Source organism: Centroberyx gerrardi, chromosome 17 (genome assembly GCF_048128805.1).
Source record: "Centroberyx gerrardi isolate f3 chromosome 17, fCenGer3.hap1.cur.20231027, whole genome shotgun sequence".
Lineage (NCBI taxonomy): Eukaryota > Metazoa > Chordata > Actinopteri > Beryciformes > Berycidae > Centroberyx > Centroberyx gerrardi.
In genome coordinates, this window is record NC_136013.1 from 17051648 (window position 1) to 17067598 (window position 15951).

General features: G+C 40.7%; 2 protein-coding genes across 2 annotated transcripts; one reads left to right on the forward strand and one right to left on the reverse strand.

Annotated features, from left to right (window-relative positions):
• The first annotated feature begins 2557 nt into the window (after positions 1–2557).
• On the forward strand, positions 2558–7526 carry LOC139911657 (cytosolic 5'-nucleotidase 1A-like). The gene is made up of 5 exons (XM_071899225.2): positions 2558–2755; positions 3184–3319; positions 5766–5888; positions 6167–6351; positions 6765–7526. The coding sequence occupies exons 1-5, from the start codon at positions 2558–2560 to the stop codon at positions 7080–7082; spliced, it is 960 nt and encodes a 319-aa protein (XP_071755326.1). The 3' UTR covers positions 7083–7526.
• A 3571-nt stretch (positions 7527–11097) lies between these two features.
• Positions 11098–12944, reverse strand: LOC139912251 (interferon alpha-inducible protein 27-like protein 1). The gene is made up of 4 exons (XM_071900011.2): positions 12823–12944; positions 12271–12303; positions 11936–12097; positions 11098–11479 (listed from the first exon to the last, which is right to left on the reverse strand). Exons 1-4 carry the CDS (start codon positions 12830–12832, stop codon positions 11394–11396), a joined length of 291 nt encoding a protein of 96 aa, XP_071756112.2. The 5' UTR covers positions 12833–12944; the 3' UTR covers positions 11098–11393.
• Positions 12945–15951: the final 3007 nt, after the last annotated feature.

Here is a 15951-nt window from a genome sequence, read left to right on the forward strand (position 1 = left end):
ATAGATTCATTTTGAATTAATTAAAACTTGCTGAACTTATACATTTCAACATACTTATGACCAATAGACTATTAATTATGAAACAAGAAGATCTCAAATTGCACCATTGTAATAGGACAATTGATCAGAATGGGATAAGACAATTCAAGAACTGTTATACAGATTATTTTAATAATAACTTTGGCCTGTAGGCTGCTGTCTAGGCCTCCAAAGACTTAACAGGTGTCAGTCATTCTGGTGTGTGGGTCTGTCATAGGCGTAATCGGCGGGGAGGACGGGGGACGCGTCCCCCCCAATGTTCAAAGTAGGCAAAATTGTCCCCCCCACTCAAATTGATGATTAAGTTCAAATTTTTATCTATAGCAGGGGCTGATCTGACTCTGCGCATGTACGCTCATTGCGCTGCCGTCAGAATCCCAAATCTGGTTTACCCCCCCTAAGCCCACGGACGCATGCACGCTACAGCTAGAGAAGGGAGAGAGAGAGAGAGAGAGAGAGAGAGAGAGAGAGAGAGAGAGGGCGAAGGAGGAGGGGAGGGGTGAAAGGGGGACCCGCAGTAGCGCCGTAGCGCATGCTGAGCCGTGGTGACCCATACAGTGAATAGTTTTCTTTTTTTATCTTTTTCACTGATCAGTGATCATGATGGCTGTGGGCCGGTTCACATGCCGCGCCTTTTGCGCGCTCAAATCCATTCATTTCAATGGGGGCGCGCGGCAGACGCAAACGCGAGGCCGATGCGGTCGCGACGCGCACGCGTTGCGACCGCCACACACACAATGGTACCTGTGGCTAGTCAGGAGTGGCAGTCTATGTGATGATGCAGGTGGGGTGGAGACTTGTGATTTAACAGTAAGCCTGCAGACACTTTTTCAGGGGTAATAGTTTGCTCTCGCCAGGGTGGCCTGTATTTTAAACTTGGTTGGCTAAAATAAAGTCTAGATACAAAGATAGGTCATAAATCTAGCAAACTTAAAACTACTAACCTTCTCTCTTGGGGGAACTCAGGGAATATCCCTTTTCCGGCTTCTAGGCCTACAGGAGCTAAGGTTGGGTTAGTGACCTGAAGGGAAGGGACTCCCGCCCATACCAAACCAAGGGCCTATATACTTTGTAAAGTATATAAATAGAGGAAAATTTGAATACCTATGATAGGAATTTTAATGCATTATCTACTTGTTGATACAGTCACATGGTCATACAGTCAGCTTGCCGGATTCATGGCTAAAGGCCTTGGGGGGATCGCTCCATCTGTGCCATGGGCGGAAATTACGGGGGGGGGGCAGGGGGGTCCGGACCCCCCCTTCCTGGGAAAAACAGAGAGTTGTCCCCCTCAATATATCATTGTAAACATAACTATATGATTTTAAATAATATAATAATATGCATTGAAAGCACTTGTGCTAATTATAGACGCATCTCTGGAAGTGTGTCAGTGGTGGCAGACCTCCAGTAAGTAGCTGCTTCGCAAAGGTTAACTTAAAACAAAGGATGTGTCAGACATTTTTCTTTACTTCTACCACTCAATAGAATAAAACACATTCACAATTGTAACCAGACTACATTTTGTTCCGTTACCTCGCGGTTGAATCTTGTGCGTCAGCGTGTTGGTACGGAGCAGCCGCGTCTCCTAATGCATGTATGTGTATGGAGGCAGGAGGTCTGTCCACAATTAAAATCATCATAACTCACTGAATTTTCGACCGATTTTCAAGCGGTTTGGTTTGTTACAAATGCCAGACATGTATTTATGATACAGGATAGTTGGTTAAATTAAAATGCGGGTTTTCATACCAAAATTATCTTTTGTAGATGGTAACAGTAATATTTCTATAATATAATAGGCTATTTAAGATTAACTTACCCTACGTAATTAGGTTCTAAGTATATTCTTTTTTTCTTACTGCATGTAAAATGGCTGCCACTATGTAATTTTGTTTATAATTTTGGAAATAAATGAAGACTTAATTCTTAAAAAAGACCCTGAAGTAAGTTTCTGGCAGGCTTCATAGTGTTCTGGACTTTTACACATTGACAGCAAAACATTAAAGATCTGCTTTTTCGGGAAAACTAAATCTAATTAGGCATATATTAGCTTTAGTTCAGTTAATGGGTGTTGCATCTCACCTACTACTGTAAATAACCTGCATGCTGTGTGTGTGTGTGTGTGTGTGTGTGTGTGTGTGTGTGTGTGTGTGTGTGTATTTATCAGCCAGCCAGGTCAGTTAAAATGGCAGAGAAAAGAAAAACAGACATCCAATCATTTTTCAGTGCACCGAAACGCCAAGTAAGTAGAAAGACCCCAGTAATATCAAAGGCAATTTGATAAAATCTTCATAAGAAAGGAATGAAGTGCTTATGGAAATGTTTCATAATGGACCTCTATATACATTTAATACAACAGTACTTTTGGCGGCACCTTTGGTGTCCCCTTCAGGAATTGCTCTTGAGAAATTTTTCTGTTTATTGTCCCCCCCAACAGTGAAATGAAATATCCGCCCTTGATCTGTGCCTGCATTGAGTTTGTGTAGTCACTCCAAAGTTGGATGTGGGTTAGAATATGAGGCATTTCTATCCTCTCATCCTCCAGCCCAAGCCAGAGAATGCCATCACCATTGCAGTGTCGTCACGCGTGCTCTTCAACATGGAGAAGGAGCAGCAGATCTACGAGCAGCAGGGCATGGAGGAGTACATCAAGTACCAGGTGGAGCATGAGGCTGAGCCTTTCAGCCCCGGCCCGGCCTTCTCTTTTGTCAAGGTCAGACACTGTGGAGAGAGAGGCTGGGAAACATACACAGGCACATGCACACACACACACACACACACACACACAGAAAAACACACTAACTCACACACACACACACACACAAAGAAATTTCACAAACACACACAGATGCATACACACATTTTCAAACCCAATGCAGAGCGATTCAATATTGTCAGTCCTTTTTTTTAACACAATATGTGTTATGTTGTGTTCCCAGGCTTGGCAGTGAATGAATAATGAGCCCTAAACACTAACACAAACACTAACTCACACACAGACACACACACATGACAGAGCCTCATAGATGCACACACACAAACACTAATTCACACACACACACACTTCCAACCCCAACGCACAGTGATTGAGTATTGTCAGTACCTTTCTTGTAACACAGATGTGTTTGGTCGTGTTCCCAGGCTCTGGAGGCGGTGAATACTCAGCTGAGGGAGCTTTACCCCGAGAGCGAGGAGCTCTTTGATGTCGTGCTCATGACCAACAACCATCAGAATGAATCACACGACCAAAGGCTGATCAACACCATTAAACATCACAGTGAGTGGCTTATACACAGAAATGCAGACAGCCTCAGGGATGGTAGACAAAGTCAGCAACAATATCAGCACACACATGCAAACACGCATGCACAGAGACACAAACACACACGTCAATGATTTGGATTCCACTTAATTAAATAACAACTTTCGTGAGATTTACTTAAAATTACTTTCGCTGATACAATTCAATTTCTGAACTACTGAGGGGGCTTTTCAGCCGTGTTTTACCCGATATTTGTTGATACACTTTGAATTCTGAACTGCTGAGTAAGTCGTTTCAAGCCAGTAGGGTCAGCTGTTTCATTAGCCTGTTGTTGAGGACAATAACAAGGTTAGGAATTGAACTATGTGTAAGCGTAAGTGTAGATACTTTACTCATTTACTAGGTTCAGATCAGTGTTGAGACTGGGTGTGTAGAGGGTGGTTATGGGATACCAGAACTTACTGTTGAGCTGTCTGGGGGTGTCGTCAACCAAGATCTAACAGCATGACATACCTTGTTCTAACCTTCTTCATAACTTCCGGTCAATGTCCTGTGTCCCTTATCGCATTTACTGTCATTACATGCTGCACACCCTTTAGCCCAGCAGAGGGCAGGGCATGCTAATTTGCTAGTATTGTTAGGGAGTCAATGTAATACATGCATGGCGACAGCACATGCCGAATCCATTAAAATTTTATTTATTTCATTATTTTATCATACCACTTTTAAATAATAACCTACGAAGTCATGCAAAGTGTTTTATTTTTAGTTTTACTGGTTCTGCTTGTCTATTTTATATGTTGAAAGAAACACTATAATAGTAATTTTCTAATTGGTGTGTGTGTTTGTTATTAAGAAAGTAATTTGTAAACTACAAAAGTACACTTTTATTTAAGATTATTTGCAATAATATTGAAAGATTACTTACACCAATATGCAAAACTAAAAACCAAGCTGAAAACTGCAGCCGCGAGCCTCGCCAAACACCGCAGACACAGTATCTGCAAACTGTCCGAGACGAGCAGCAGTTTTCAGTATACTGGCACATGAACGAGTCATTCAACAAAGCAGTACGGCAAGCCCCGAGGGGAAAACCACAAGTCGGCACACGACTCAATACAACTGCTCAATACAAGAAAATACACTAGGTTGTCATACTAACACAAACAATATTATTTGTTTTTTCAGTGGAAACATGTCTATCAATCGTCCCTACAAAGAATAGTAGTTCTTTTGTGGTAAATACCGCAGGCACAGTGTGATTTGCAGGCAACTCCAGCATTCAGTACCGCTGCCATGTTGAGTCGAGTTCCAGTATTCAGTATACGGGTTACGTAAGTAATGAACGGCTCGCTCAACAATGTACTACTTCCTCAAAGAGCCAGTTTGAAAGTGCGAAGTCTTTGTAAAGGTACACGGCGATCATTGACAGTGGTACTGTGGCTCACTGCAGCATGTAGCCACTTGTCTCAGTGCATAGGCTTGAGAGAGAGCGGGTGGGGAGAAAGGCAACTAGCCGGACTTGTTCAATGAGCTTTGATGGAAACTCGAAGTGAGAGGAACCAGTATGTACTACTACAGACTTGGTATGTTTCGAGCTTGAGAATGATTCAAAAGATTTGTACGTTCTTTTTGGCCCTGCACTAGCTAGTAGTTTCCCTCTGGGCTGGCTTGTCACCATACCTTTACGAGCTTCAAAACTATATTTAGTGTTTGAATTTCACAATAATCTTAACACAGAATGAAAGTCAAGACTCAACTCCATGCAAGTCAATGGGACCACAACCCAAATTCAGTCAAGTCAATAAATTTTTTCGACAAGAGGTTATGGTGTCAATAGCTAATTTCACTTCTTCTGTGTGTCCATATGGCGATTTTCAGGATAATTGCGTCATTAACGGGATATAACGATTATAAAATGGGGTTGTTTTCCTTGTGATTGACAGGTCGCCTGTCTAGTGATCGACAGGTTGGCGATTACGAGCCAATAGCAGGCGACGCTGCGGCTCTGTGGACGAACCTCAGGCTCACTCTAGCTGCACAGGCTCCAAAAAATGTCACCATGGCGGCGATCTTTTTTTACAGTCTATGCTAAAAACAAAACAAAAACAAACACAGAACGGTGGCACAACGGGGCCCCCTAGCAGCCGCGGGGCCCTACGCAGCCGGGTAGTGTGCTACTCTGATTTTATAGAGCCAAAAGTATGACAAGAACATATATCAACACTATAAACTATTCCCTCATCATACCACTCGGTTTCACATAACAACCACAGTGACAAATACAAACAAAATCTCATTGCTGATGTTTTTGTTTCTATATGATTAATTCACAGCAGTGTGAGATAAATCAGTTGTCTCTCATGTATCTCTGTGTCAGCATTAGTATCTGCTGTAACACAGAGCCTAACATTTTATCCACATCAATAGTTCACTGAGCTTTTTATTCTTCCTCTTGCAGAACTGTTCATTGAGCGCTTCTGTATGACTGGGGGAAACAGTCCCATAGGCTTCTTAAAGGCCTACCACACCAACCTGTACCTGTCTGCTGACCCAGTCAAAGTTCAAGAAGCCCTGGAGGAAGGTCAGTGTAGTGAGAGAAGCCACATATCACTTAAGAGACTATATTACACCATTTCAACACTAAGGAGGCAAATGTTTATCATAGTCTGTGGAATGTGCTGTAATAACATTAATATGGAGCTGATACATAACCGATTTGCAACGCTAATAATTTAAACAGAGAAACTTGAGCAGTTTCTGGAAAACTTGAATTATTTATGAAGCTACAAAGGTGTAATCTCTATAATTGTGCGTGACAACATGACAACATGTGTGTGTGAACTAATGTCTGTGCATCAGGTATAGCAGCAGCCACCATGTTCACCCTGGAGAAGATGAAGGAAGTGTCGGAGACCCAGCTGTGTGTTGTCTTTGACGGCGATGCTGTTCTCTTCTCTGATGAGTCTGAGCGCGTCTTCAAGGCTCACGGACTGGACAAGTTCTTAGAGCACGAGGACGAACACAAGAACCAGCCACTGAACCACGTATGTGCACAGCAATATATTCAGTATATTCAGTACCATATTGATAATGAAAATGTAGCGCATACATCCAAAAAAACTGTACAAACTCTGCCTATAGAATACAAGGTAATGGTCATCTGTATACTCTGGTTTAAAACACATTCTCAATGCCTTCGCTGAAGCTATGGTGCAGGCATGAAGATTAATTCAACCCTTATGTCAGCTTACATCACACATTATTCATGTTCAAGTTCAAGTTTCAATTGAAGTTTTGAAATAAAACTCCTTTTGGCAATCACAATTTTTAACTGAAACATACTGCAACATTTTATGCTCTTGATCTTAATATGTTACAAGCCAGAATTCAGGTGTTACTAAATGTAGACTGTAGAGAGTCCTGGCTAACTCTCCTTTTCCCTGCCTTCTTTCTCCAGGGGCCATTGAAGGGCTTCCTGGAGGCTTTAAGGAAGCTACAGAAGAAGTTTTACAGCAAAGGCCGGCGCATGGACTGCCCCATTCTGACCTACCTGGTGACGGCCCGCAATGCAGGCAGTTCGGGTTTCAGAGCGCTAAAAACTCTGCAGTCATGGGATCTGGAGACTGATAAGGCTCTCTTTCTGGCGGGGGCTCCCAAGGGCCCCATGCTGGAGAAGATCAGGCCCCACATCTTCTTTGATGATAATAAGAGTCATGTCAAGCAGGCTGTGGAGTTGGGGGTGGTGGCGTGTCACGTGCCCTATGGGATAGCTTAGAGAGTTGCCCAGGACAAAGAAGGTTCGGTAACGCTTTATTTTACATCCCGCTAATTACGGTGTAACTAGTTTGTAATTATGGGGTACTAATAAAATAACAATGTTGTAGTTAAGGGTAACAAAACTAGTCCAGGAAGTCTAGGAATTAAGGGGTAACAATTTTGTAATTATGAGAGACTTATAAGGTAGTTATGGTGTAACTATTTTCGTAATTACCACATACTTAAAAAATAATTACAGGGTACAATAACATAATTACGGGGGACAAAACAAATGTTACTGGTGCCTGTTCCCTCTAGTTATGGAGAAAGTACAAGGTGTGCAGGCTGTAAAATAAAGCAGTGCTTGTTCCCCTCTTGTCAGAGAACTAATGTCAGCTAATGGACATCGGTATTTACCGAACATGTGGAAAAATATGTACGTATGTATGTATGTATGTATGTACATATGTATGTATGATGCTCAGAATCTATAGAAAATAAAGATTGATGAGTTATGACATGCATTGTGTCTGGAATCTGCAGCTTACATAATGGGATCTAAATGACCCCAATGAGCCTTTTCACACTGTGATACGCTAACAGGAAGTGATGTCATAACCAGGTAACATCGGATCTGGTCCGGACCAGTCCTCTTCAAAATGGAAACAAGGTGTTTTACAACTTAACGTCTTAATGATCTTCCAGCTCTCCCAAGTGGCGACATTAGTCGGTTCATAGAGGAATTTGCTCACAGTGAATGTGCAAAGAAGAACAAAGGATATGGCTGTTCTCCGAAAATTACATTTTTGATTATTAGGGTAAGCCAACATTTGCTACGATAGCAAGCTGGCTGCATAGAATATCAAGCTAGCAAACGTTATCTAGTTAATCTTACGCATCACCAGAGGTGGGATGTAACAAAGTAAAAATACTTCATTACTGTACTTAAGTAAGATTTTCAAGTATCTGTCTTTCACTGAAGACTTTTTACTTTTACTCACTACATTTCAAAAGAAAAATCTGTACTTTCTACTCACTACATTTTCAAAACAGACTCGTTACTCTTTGGAAATCATCAACTGATTTTCTAAAAAAAATGTATTTTGTGCATCAGACAGCTTCCATCCCGGAAGCAGCTGATCAAGAGCCAGATGTGATTGGCTGCTTGTTCAGCAAAGTGCCACCACAAAGGAAGGAAAGGGACAGAGAGAGAAGCAACACGAAGAAGAGAGAAGCAACAAGAGAGAGAGAATTAACATAGTGAATTCAGCTGCTAGAATTAACGTTAGTGATTTGAGCTGCAGACTCTTTCTCATCTGGGATTCAGAGGAACGCTGAATAGAGAACCAGTTTAGTTCATTAGAAATGACTTTTTTATAGAACAACTTTTACTTTTATACTTTAAGTAAATTTAAGACCATGTACTTTTATACTTAGACTTGAGTAAAGGATTTGAAATGGTACTTCAACTTCTACCAGAGTATATTTTTAGATGAGTATTTGCACTTTTACTTGAGTAGGGAATTTGTGTACTTCTACCACCTCTGCGCATCACTACTGTGATGTTGTTGAGAACATGCAATGGCACTTGTGTGTCTGACAGCTGTCCTACATCAGTTGTAGTCACATTTTTGTTTATTCACTACTCCCCATTTTTATATTAACTATTAAAAATTGATCAAATAAATTGACCATCCAGTCCTAAAAGGGAACATTTAATGAATTTTATTTCGTGACAATTCAAACGTTTTTTTTTCTTTTGAGGGATGATTGTAATGCCATATCATTTAATAACTGTGTGGTTTACAGGTGGCACTAGCTTCGGAGGGGGAGGATTTTGCGGTCCCTAAGTTCATGGCTGGGACAACATTGAAGGACTATGTGCTCAGCTGAGGACTTTTGTCCAGGCTGCCCTGAACTGCAAGAGAAGATGGAAGACCTGAAGAAAAGGCAGAAGCTTCTCCCCCTAAAAGCCAAATTTAGACCCTAAATTGTTTTATAAAAGGATTATGAAGGTTTTTATTTTACATTTTATTACATCATATATTATAAAATTGACATATTTGATATTTAATCTCAACATATTGTATATTAAATTCAATAAAGTTCTTGTATGTTCAATTAAGTCTGTTACTGTGTGTTGATGTTCCATATTTTTTGTGTATGCTATATTGTTACAGAAATGTCACCAAACAACTGGTCTAGGGTCTCCTCTCCTAACATTGATTAGTAAGATGGACATATGTGATTTTCTGTTGAACTGTATTTACTGTGAGGCAACCTTGTATTTACCCTATAATTACTGTGAACAAGAGGGGAACAAGCACTGCTTTATTTTACAGCCTGCACACCTTGTACTTACTCCATAACTACAGGGAACAGGCACCGATAACATTTGTTTTGTCCCCCTAATTGCGTTATTGTATCCTGTAATTATTTTTTAAGTATGCGGTAATTACGAAAATAGTTACACCATAATTAGCCTACCTCATAAATCTCTCATAATTACATAATTGTTACCCCTTAATTCCTGGACTTCTTGTTTTGTTACCCTGTAACTACAGCATTGTTATTTTATTAGTACCCCATAATTACAACGTAATTAGCGGGCTGTAAAATAAAGCGTTACCGAAGGTTCTTCAACACCAAAGTAGCCTGGACATTACTGCAAAGCCCCAGTCTGTGCAGAAGACTGGAGAATAAAGGGACATGTAGTTAAGGCATGTAGCAACTGATAATGTAATAACTGTTGGAAATGTCCTTCTAAATGGGTTGAAATTTTTATAAGACCTGTTGATGTAATACATTAAATTGCATGATTACATTAATTTTATTATACATGATTCTGTTTCTCTTGGAAAATTGGGGAGCAATAAGGAAAAGACCTCTTGGCACTGAACCATGGTGCAGTTTGGCTGCTTTTGATAAGGCGTGAGGCATGCGCTCATGTGAGAAGTAGCACTTGCTTAATGTCTGCATGTTATGCCCACCCTTATCAAACTCATATTTCTGACACTTCGCAGGAGCTATGCTTTCTGTGAAATATAATATGAATACTGTTTTGGAATGTCCTGCCAGAGAAACTAAGGCCATAATGTGCATAATGTCCTGTTGAAATTCCTCATTTTGTGTTTTGTTATTTTTTGAGCTGTGTCTTTTCTTTAATTTTTGATCCTAGAGGGCTCTCTTCTGCTCCTTGTCCTATATCTTTATCTTAAATTTTTATTCAGGTGTTTTCTTGCTTGTTGTGGTCTTCTTATGCTGTTTCTGCTATCTTTGGTCCTCTCTTTTAATGCTTCTATAAAGCACTTTGTAATTTTGTTTTCAAAAGTGCTATAAATAAAGTTTATAATAATAATAATAAAAGTCTAAATGGACATGTTCCTTTTTTTTTATCATTGGCTTCACCCACTTTCTTTCACAGTCATCACCAACACTGCCAATTGTGCCTTGGCAATTAAAAATCTTTTCCTCAATGTGTCTTGATTTTGTTGGTTAATGTAATTGTTTTGTTTACGGTTGACATTGTAAAAATGATCTCACAAGATGAAGTCACATTGTTATAAGGTCAATATTCTGGCTTGTTATTGCTAGCATTGTACACTGAAACCATGGGGCAGCGATAGGTGCTTTCAGTTCATTGTTCCTGATGGCTTCAATGTAGAATACCATAAATACAAACAAGTACTTTTAGAGAAACTGGAGGACAAATGTGGAAACTTTTCCCCTAAATGGGAAAACGGTCTGGTGAAGAAAAATAATTTAAATACATTTCATCGACATATCCATGCAAATACAGATAGTCATTAGAAGGATATTTTGCAGCCAATGTAAATGATCAGTTGAAAAATTACAGCACCTTTGCTGGTGATGTAATATTTGACTGGTCCTCCAGTCGGCAAAGTGGATTACAAAGCTACAAAAGCGGCTCCAGTGGAAAAGCCTGACTGTCTTCTATCACATCGAAAATCCAGCCCTATAGTGTCTGAGTGCAGCGACCTGGTAGGTCATAAAATATGAATGAACCAAGAAACTGCTTTTCAAATGCATTTTAATTTGATTTTCTTAAAATTGGCCGAATGCAATAGTGTTCTTAGCGTAAAGTGCAAAAAAACAAAATGCCATTTTAATTTCCCTCAGATAGTGTCAAAATTACGATGCATCAGGACCAATCAGCATCCTGAAAATGATACTTTGTGTCATAAAACTGACTACTCTGAAGGAGATTTTAGGCTGCTTTAGTAAGTGAACCAACATAATTTGTAATTGTCTTCTTCATTTGGCATAATGTAAATGTTGGTCTCATTCCTTCATGGGTTAATATTTGGTCTCAGATGAGTGCAGCCAGCACAGCTCCCACAGCTCCTCCAGCGCTGCCCACAGCTGCAGTGGCAGCTGTTGACAGACCCGCCATACCTGGAGTAAGATTACACAGAGGTTAGGATCCTCAACAGAGCATGAAGCATCACAACCTGGTTGAGGTACTCTTTCCACCCGTCCTTGGATAACAGAATCAAAGGGCAGAATCAAAAACATCCTCCTCAACTTGCCCTTCCTTATTTTACAAGAGACAAAACAGTCACAGGCTAGACAACAAATCCTGCTTCTGCATTAGACTTCCTAAAATGAGTCATTGAGAATAGGGACAAAATGGGAGGAGATAATGATCCGAGTTCACAACCACAAATCCTTACAACTTAGAGCATAACGGAGGACAATAACAAGTTTAGCTGCTGCTGAGCGATGCTCGTCTTAGCCAATCACAGAGCGCAACACAGGCGCAGTGAACTTGGTGAGACGGCCAATCAGAGACCTCTAAATCAAGCTCTGCTTACACGTTGATGTGATTGCCTCCTAGTTATTGCTTTTTACCTGCTGATTGCAGGATAGCAACCGCACCCCCTGCTGCCACTCCTCCTCCGTTAGCAATCGCAGCAGTCGACATCATGCCGGCAGCGTACGAGCCTGCTGCTATTCCGACTGAGGTGAAACCTATGGCCCCCAGGGCGACCGGGACCAGGACCACCGCACCTCCTGGAGAGGGGCGAGAGCAACACGGTAGTTGTCACTGATCAGGCCATTATGCATTACCATTTAATATTCAAAGATGAAAACAAATGTTTAAAGACTTTGACGTCAAAGTGGGTTCAAAGATGTTAAACACAGATGACAACTGATTCCTGAAGGATTTTCCTATAAAGCCTTACCTGCTCCTGCTGCTGTGAGCGCGACAGCAGTTACTAAACACAAGAGGAAAACAAAACGTCAAGCCTGAACTTGCAAATCTGCAGCCACAACTGGTTATGTTTAAGCAATATTACACAAGGGGTTGTTATTCAGTTAATCTCTATTGTTCCTGTTCCTGACCGCAGTTACACGCATGAATGCGGTGTATTTAATTTTCTAATATTGTTTGTACCAACATAAACAAAATTCAGTCCCAGAAAAGCTGCGCAGTTTGCTAGCGAAGCAATCTATTTCTTTTAATAGCGAGACTACTCATAAACATACTATGTAGGCTATATAAAAATGAACAAACTGTTGCTTACATCGGTTTATTTAAATATGAAATCATGTCAGACAACAAGCTGGTGGCAGAAGGTTTTCATCTGACAGCATCATAGGCCTACCTCCCCGGTGCCCATCTTGAATCTCAACCAATTTTTGCATCCATTCGGCAATGGTCATATGCTCATAGAAATGTTATCTGTCAAATAAATCTATATTTTTTGTTAAAGGAACAATTAGGCTATACTCACACAGTCCCATGTCAGTTTAGCTCTGGTCTGGTCCGTCTTCCTCTGGGATCAGTCTCTCTTGTGATGAGCTGTATCTGAGGTGGGGCTTTATAGAGAAGTGCAGAATCTCTTCTTGGGAAACGAAACTAAGTCACAGCATCTGGACACTAGAGGGCGCCAGAGGAGCACTTTATCCATTCATCCCAATGGAAAGTCGGTCTTCCGGTGTTGTGGCCAGCAGGCACAGGACACTTGTGATCTGGTTATAAATAGTTTGGGCCTAAATGTTATGTGTTGTGAAAGTACAGGTCTGTTGCCATAGAACCTATATGCAGTAATGAAAGGTGAACTGGTACAGCCCACTTTAGTCAGTCTTCTGTGTGTATTCTGCACAGTGTAATATATGCAGCCTTTATAGTTAATTTTATGGCATTTTTTATTATCATGATGTGGCAGATTATTACCCTAACACTGCAACCATTCATGACAAACACAGCTAATTCACAGTAGCCTACAGCCAGGTAACTTGCTAAAGCTCGGCTAGTGGGTGCACACACTAGGTCTAGTCTAGGTTCAGTCTCCTGTGCCATAAAATCAGGTGAAATGCTTAAAGGTGAAATGTTTAAAGAAAGAGGACGACAACTGTTCTGTCTAATTGTTCTTACTACAGTACTTGCTGGTCTGGTTGTAGAAAAGACCCCAGTGGGCCCTCAAGCTGCACTTTGTAGTGCCTGTGAGGGGGGGTGTTTAGGCAGGTGGTAATACCTGCACTGTAGCAACTAATTAAGTCTCATTTATGACTGTTTGGAAATGTATTTTGTATTTAATTAATTGCTGAAGAAGGGTAATTATTGTCGAAAGGAGGAGCTTATTGGCTGCATCTAGCCCAAAGCGGCAATCAGGTAAAAGCTGCTGTGCAGTGTGAACCTTGATGACTATGGTTACTGTCTCTTTGCAGGAGTCTGTGTATTATATGTAAGCATTGCTTGTTTTTTGTCACATTGGAGGAGGTGAAACACTATTTTGGATTTGTTGTGGTCGACCAGAATAAATGGGAACTCACTTAACAACCACATCTCTGCTTGCCATGTTTGTCTTGAGGTTTTTCCCTATACTAGTATTTTTTGTTACCATCTTTTTTTCACTCTGCCTTTCGGCTCACTACCCTCACTCAGAGTCAGAGTGTGACACATGGCATCAAATATGAATCTGGGTTCTCACTGGATTTGTCGATTACGTACAAATGAACTGGTTTAAAACGGTATTTCTGCACATTTAAAATCTGGGGCTTTTATTTTGAAGGCTAAACACCCAAACAGGAAGTCTTATTTTCTGGTATTCTGGCAATTCGGAATGAATCTGGCTTTATTAAGGGCAGAGTATCACTTCTTGAGAAATTAAAGTCACAAAATGAAAGTCACATCTGGCTGCTGCTGCGGCCAGCAGGCACAAGACACAAACATGCCATTTCTGAGATGAGACATCAGTATAATTGCAAAAAAACGATCACAAAAAACTACAGAACATATAATTTCTAACCTGATATAGTCCTGATTGCTCTTAAAAACATAATGGATCATGTAACCTAATTCATCTTGGGAAACTACCTAAAAGTCTTTCTGTTTCTGTTCTAGGAGTGTTTCTGTTCGTCAAGCAAGGAGGCAGAGGCTCCCAAACTGCATGATGTGTTCAACCAGGACCAAAAAACATCTACAATTGTTTTGCTACTTTGCACATTTGCTGCTTTATTTATTCTATTTTTTTTAATTTGTCATTTAGATTTCATAGCTAATTTGTCACCTCCATTTCTTTTGTTCAGTCACACCTGCTGATGACCAGCCATCATTGTTATTAAAGGAACAATCAGTAGTATGGACTCTTTATATCTAATGGCAGCCATGGCCATATGTAATCAAATCAGCACTCTTGAATGGTCCATTGACTGGTACTCCTCAAGATAGCAGCCACAGAATGTTTGATAATGTTGTTCTGGATATCAGCATTGGTTCGGTGCATCAGACCCAGGCAACATCATGTGTTTCACTAAGGCCAGGGCCTCATTTTTGCTCAGGGATAGCCAAGCATGCGCCACAGAGAGCCAAGAGTCTGCAGGTTTTTCATTCCAACCAAAGGATACAGAAGGTGATTTCACTGATTAACACACGTTCAAGCAGAGAGGAGGAGCTGATCAGTGAAATCAGCTGCTGTGGTCTTTGGTTGGAATGAAAACCTGCAGACTCTCAGCACTCCATTGCACATGCATTTCCAAGACTACAACATCAAAATCCTGGCAGGGCGATCCTACAGATGGGGCAGTGACATACCTTGAACCCTCAGAAAGTGGCAGGTCTATAACACAGGACATCTGACATATTGGTGGTGCAATTGTGAGCGCAATATGGCATAACTTTGACAATGTTAAATTAATTGGAATGCAGATTTTCATCTGTCCAGAACAGCACGAAATCTGCATTGTCCAAGTCTATCTCCTAGGAGAGCAGACATCCTTTTCCCCTTAAAAACATTTAACCCTTAAAAGGCCTCTGTCAGATTGTTCACAGCACCATTATAGGCCCCTGATTTGAGATAGAAAACTTTATCGGACCAAGCTGGAACCAATACCCTATTGCCCTTAAATTGATTCCCTTCACTTCTAAATGAGAAGCTGCTAATGAGAAACCAACTTCAACCTTTTGATCCTTTTCTGAACACAGAGAAAAGTTCTCATAACTACTGAAGATCTCGTCATCACAAGAAAATCTGGAGAATTTTCTTTTTCAAGATGAATGCAATAGGGGCGGCAGGGTGGCTCAGTGGTTAACACTGTTGTCTGGAGTTTGCATGTTCTCCCTGTGTTTGTGTGGTTTTCCTCCGGGCGCTCCGGTTTCCTCCCACATTCCAAAAACGTGCAGGTAGATTCGAGACTCTAAATTGCCCATAGAGCTGAATGTGAGTGCTTATCTGTGCTTCAATAAAAGTGTTTGCACTAACTTAGATTTTTCATTTTGTTAGCATTTACTGGTGGACAGAGTTGTGGAATATTTTATTTATGATGAAGTACTGCTAATTATATACATTTTACTCAAGTCAGAGTAACAGTATTTGAGTAGAAAATAAGTCGCGTGAAGGTAAAGGAGTCTGTCACTACTC

Coding starts and splice junctions, on each gene's coding strand:
- LOC139911657 (XM_071899225.2), top strand. CDS start 2,558: ATGAGGCATTTCTATCCTCTCATCCTCCAGCCCAAGCCAGAGAATGCC. Junction 2,756..3,183: donor CGGCCTTCTCTTTTGTCAAG/GTCAGACACTGT, acceptor TCGTGTTCCCAG/GCTCTGGAGGCGGTGAATAC. Junction 5,889..6,166: donor TCAAGAAGCCCTGGAGGAAG/GTCAGTGTAGTG, acceptor TCTGTGCATCAG/GTATAGCAGCAGCCACCATG.
- LOC139912251 (XM_071900011.2), bottom strand. Junction 12,098..12,270: donor GCTCACAGCAGCAGGAGCAG/GTAAGGCTTTAT, acceptor GCCCCTCTCCAG/GAGGTGCGGTGGTCCTGGTC. Junction 11,480..11,935: donor TGCTATCCTGCAATCAGCAG/GTAAAAAGCAAT, acceptor ATCTTACTCCAG/GTATGGCGGGTCTGTCAACA.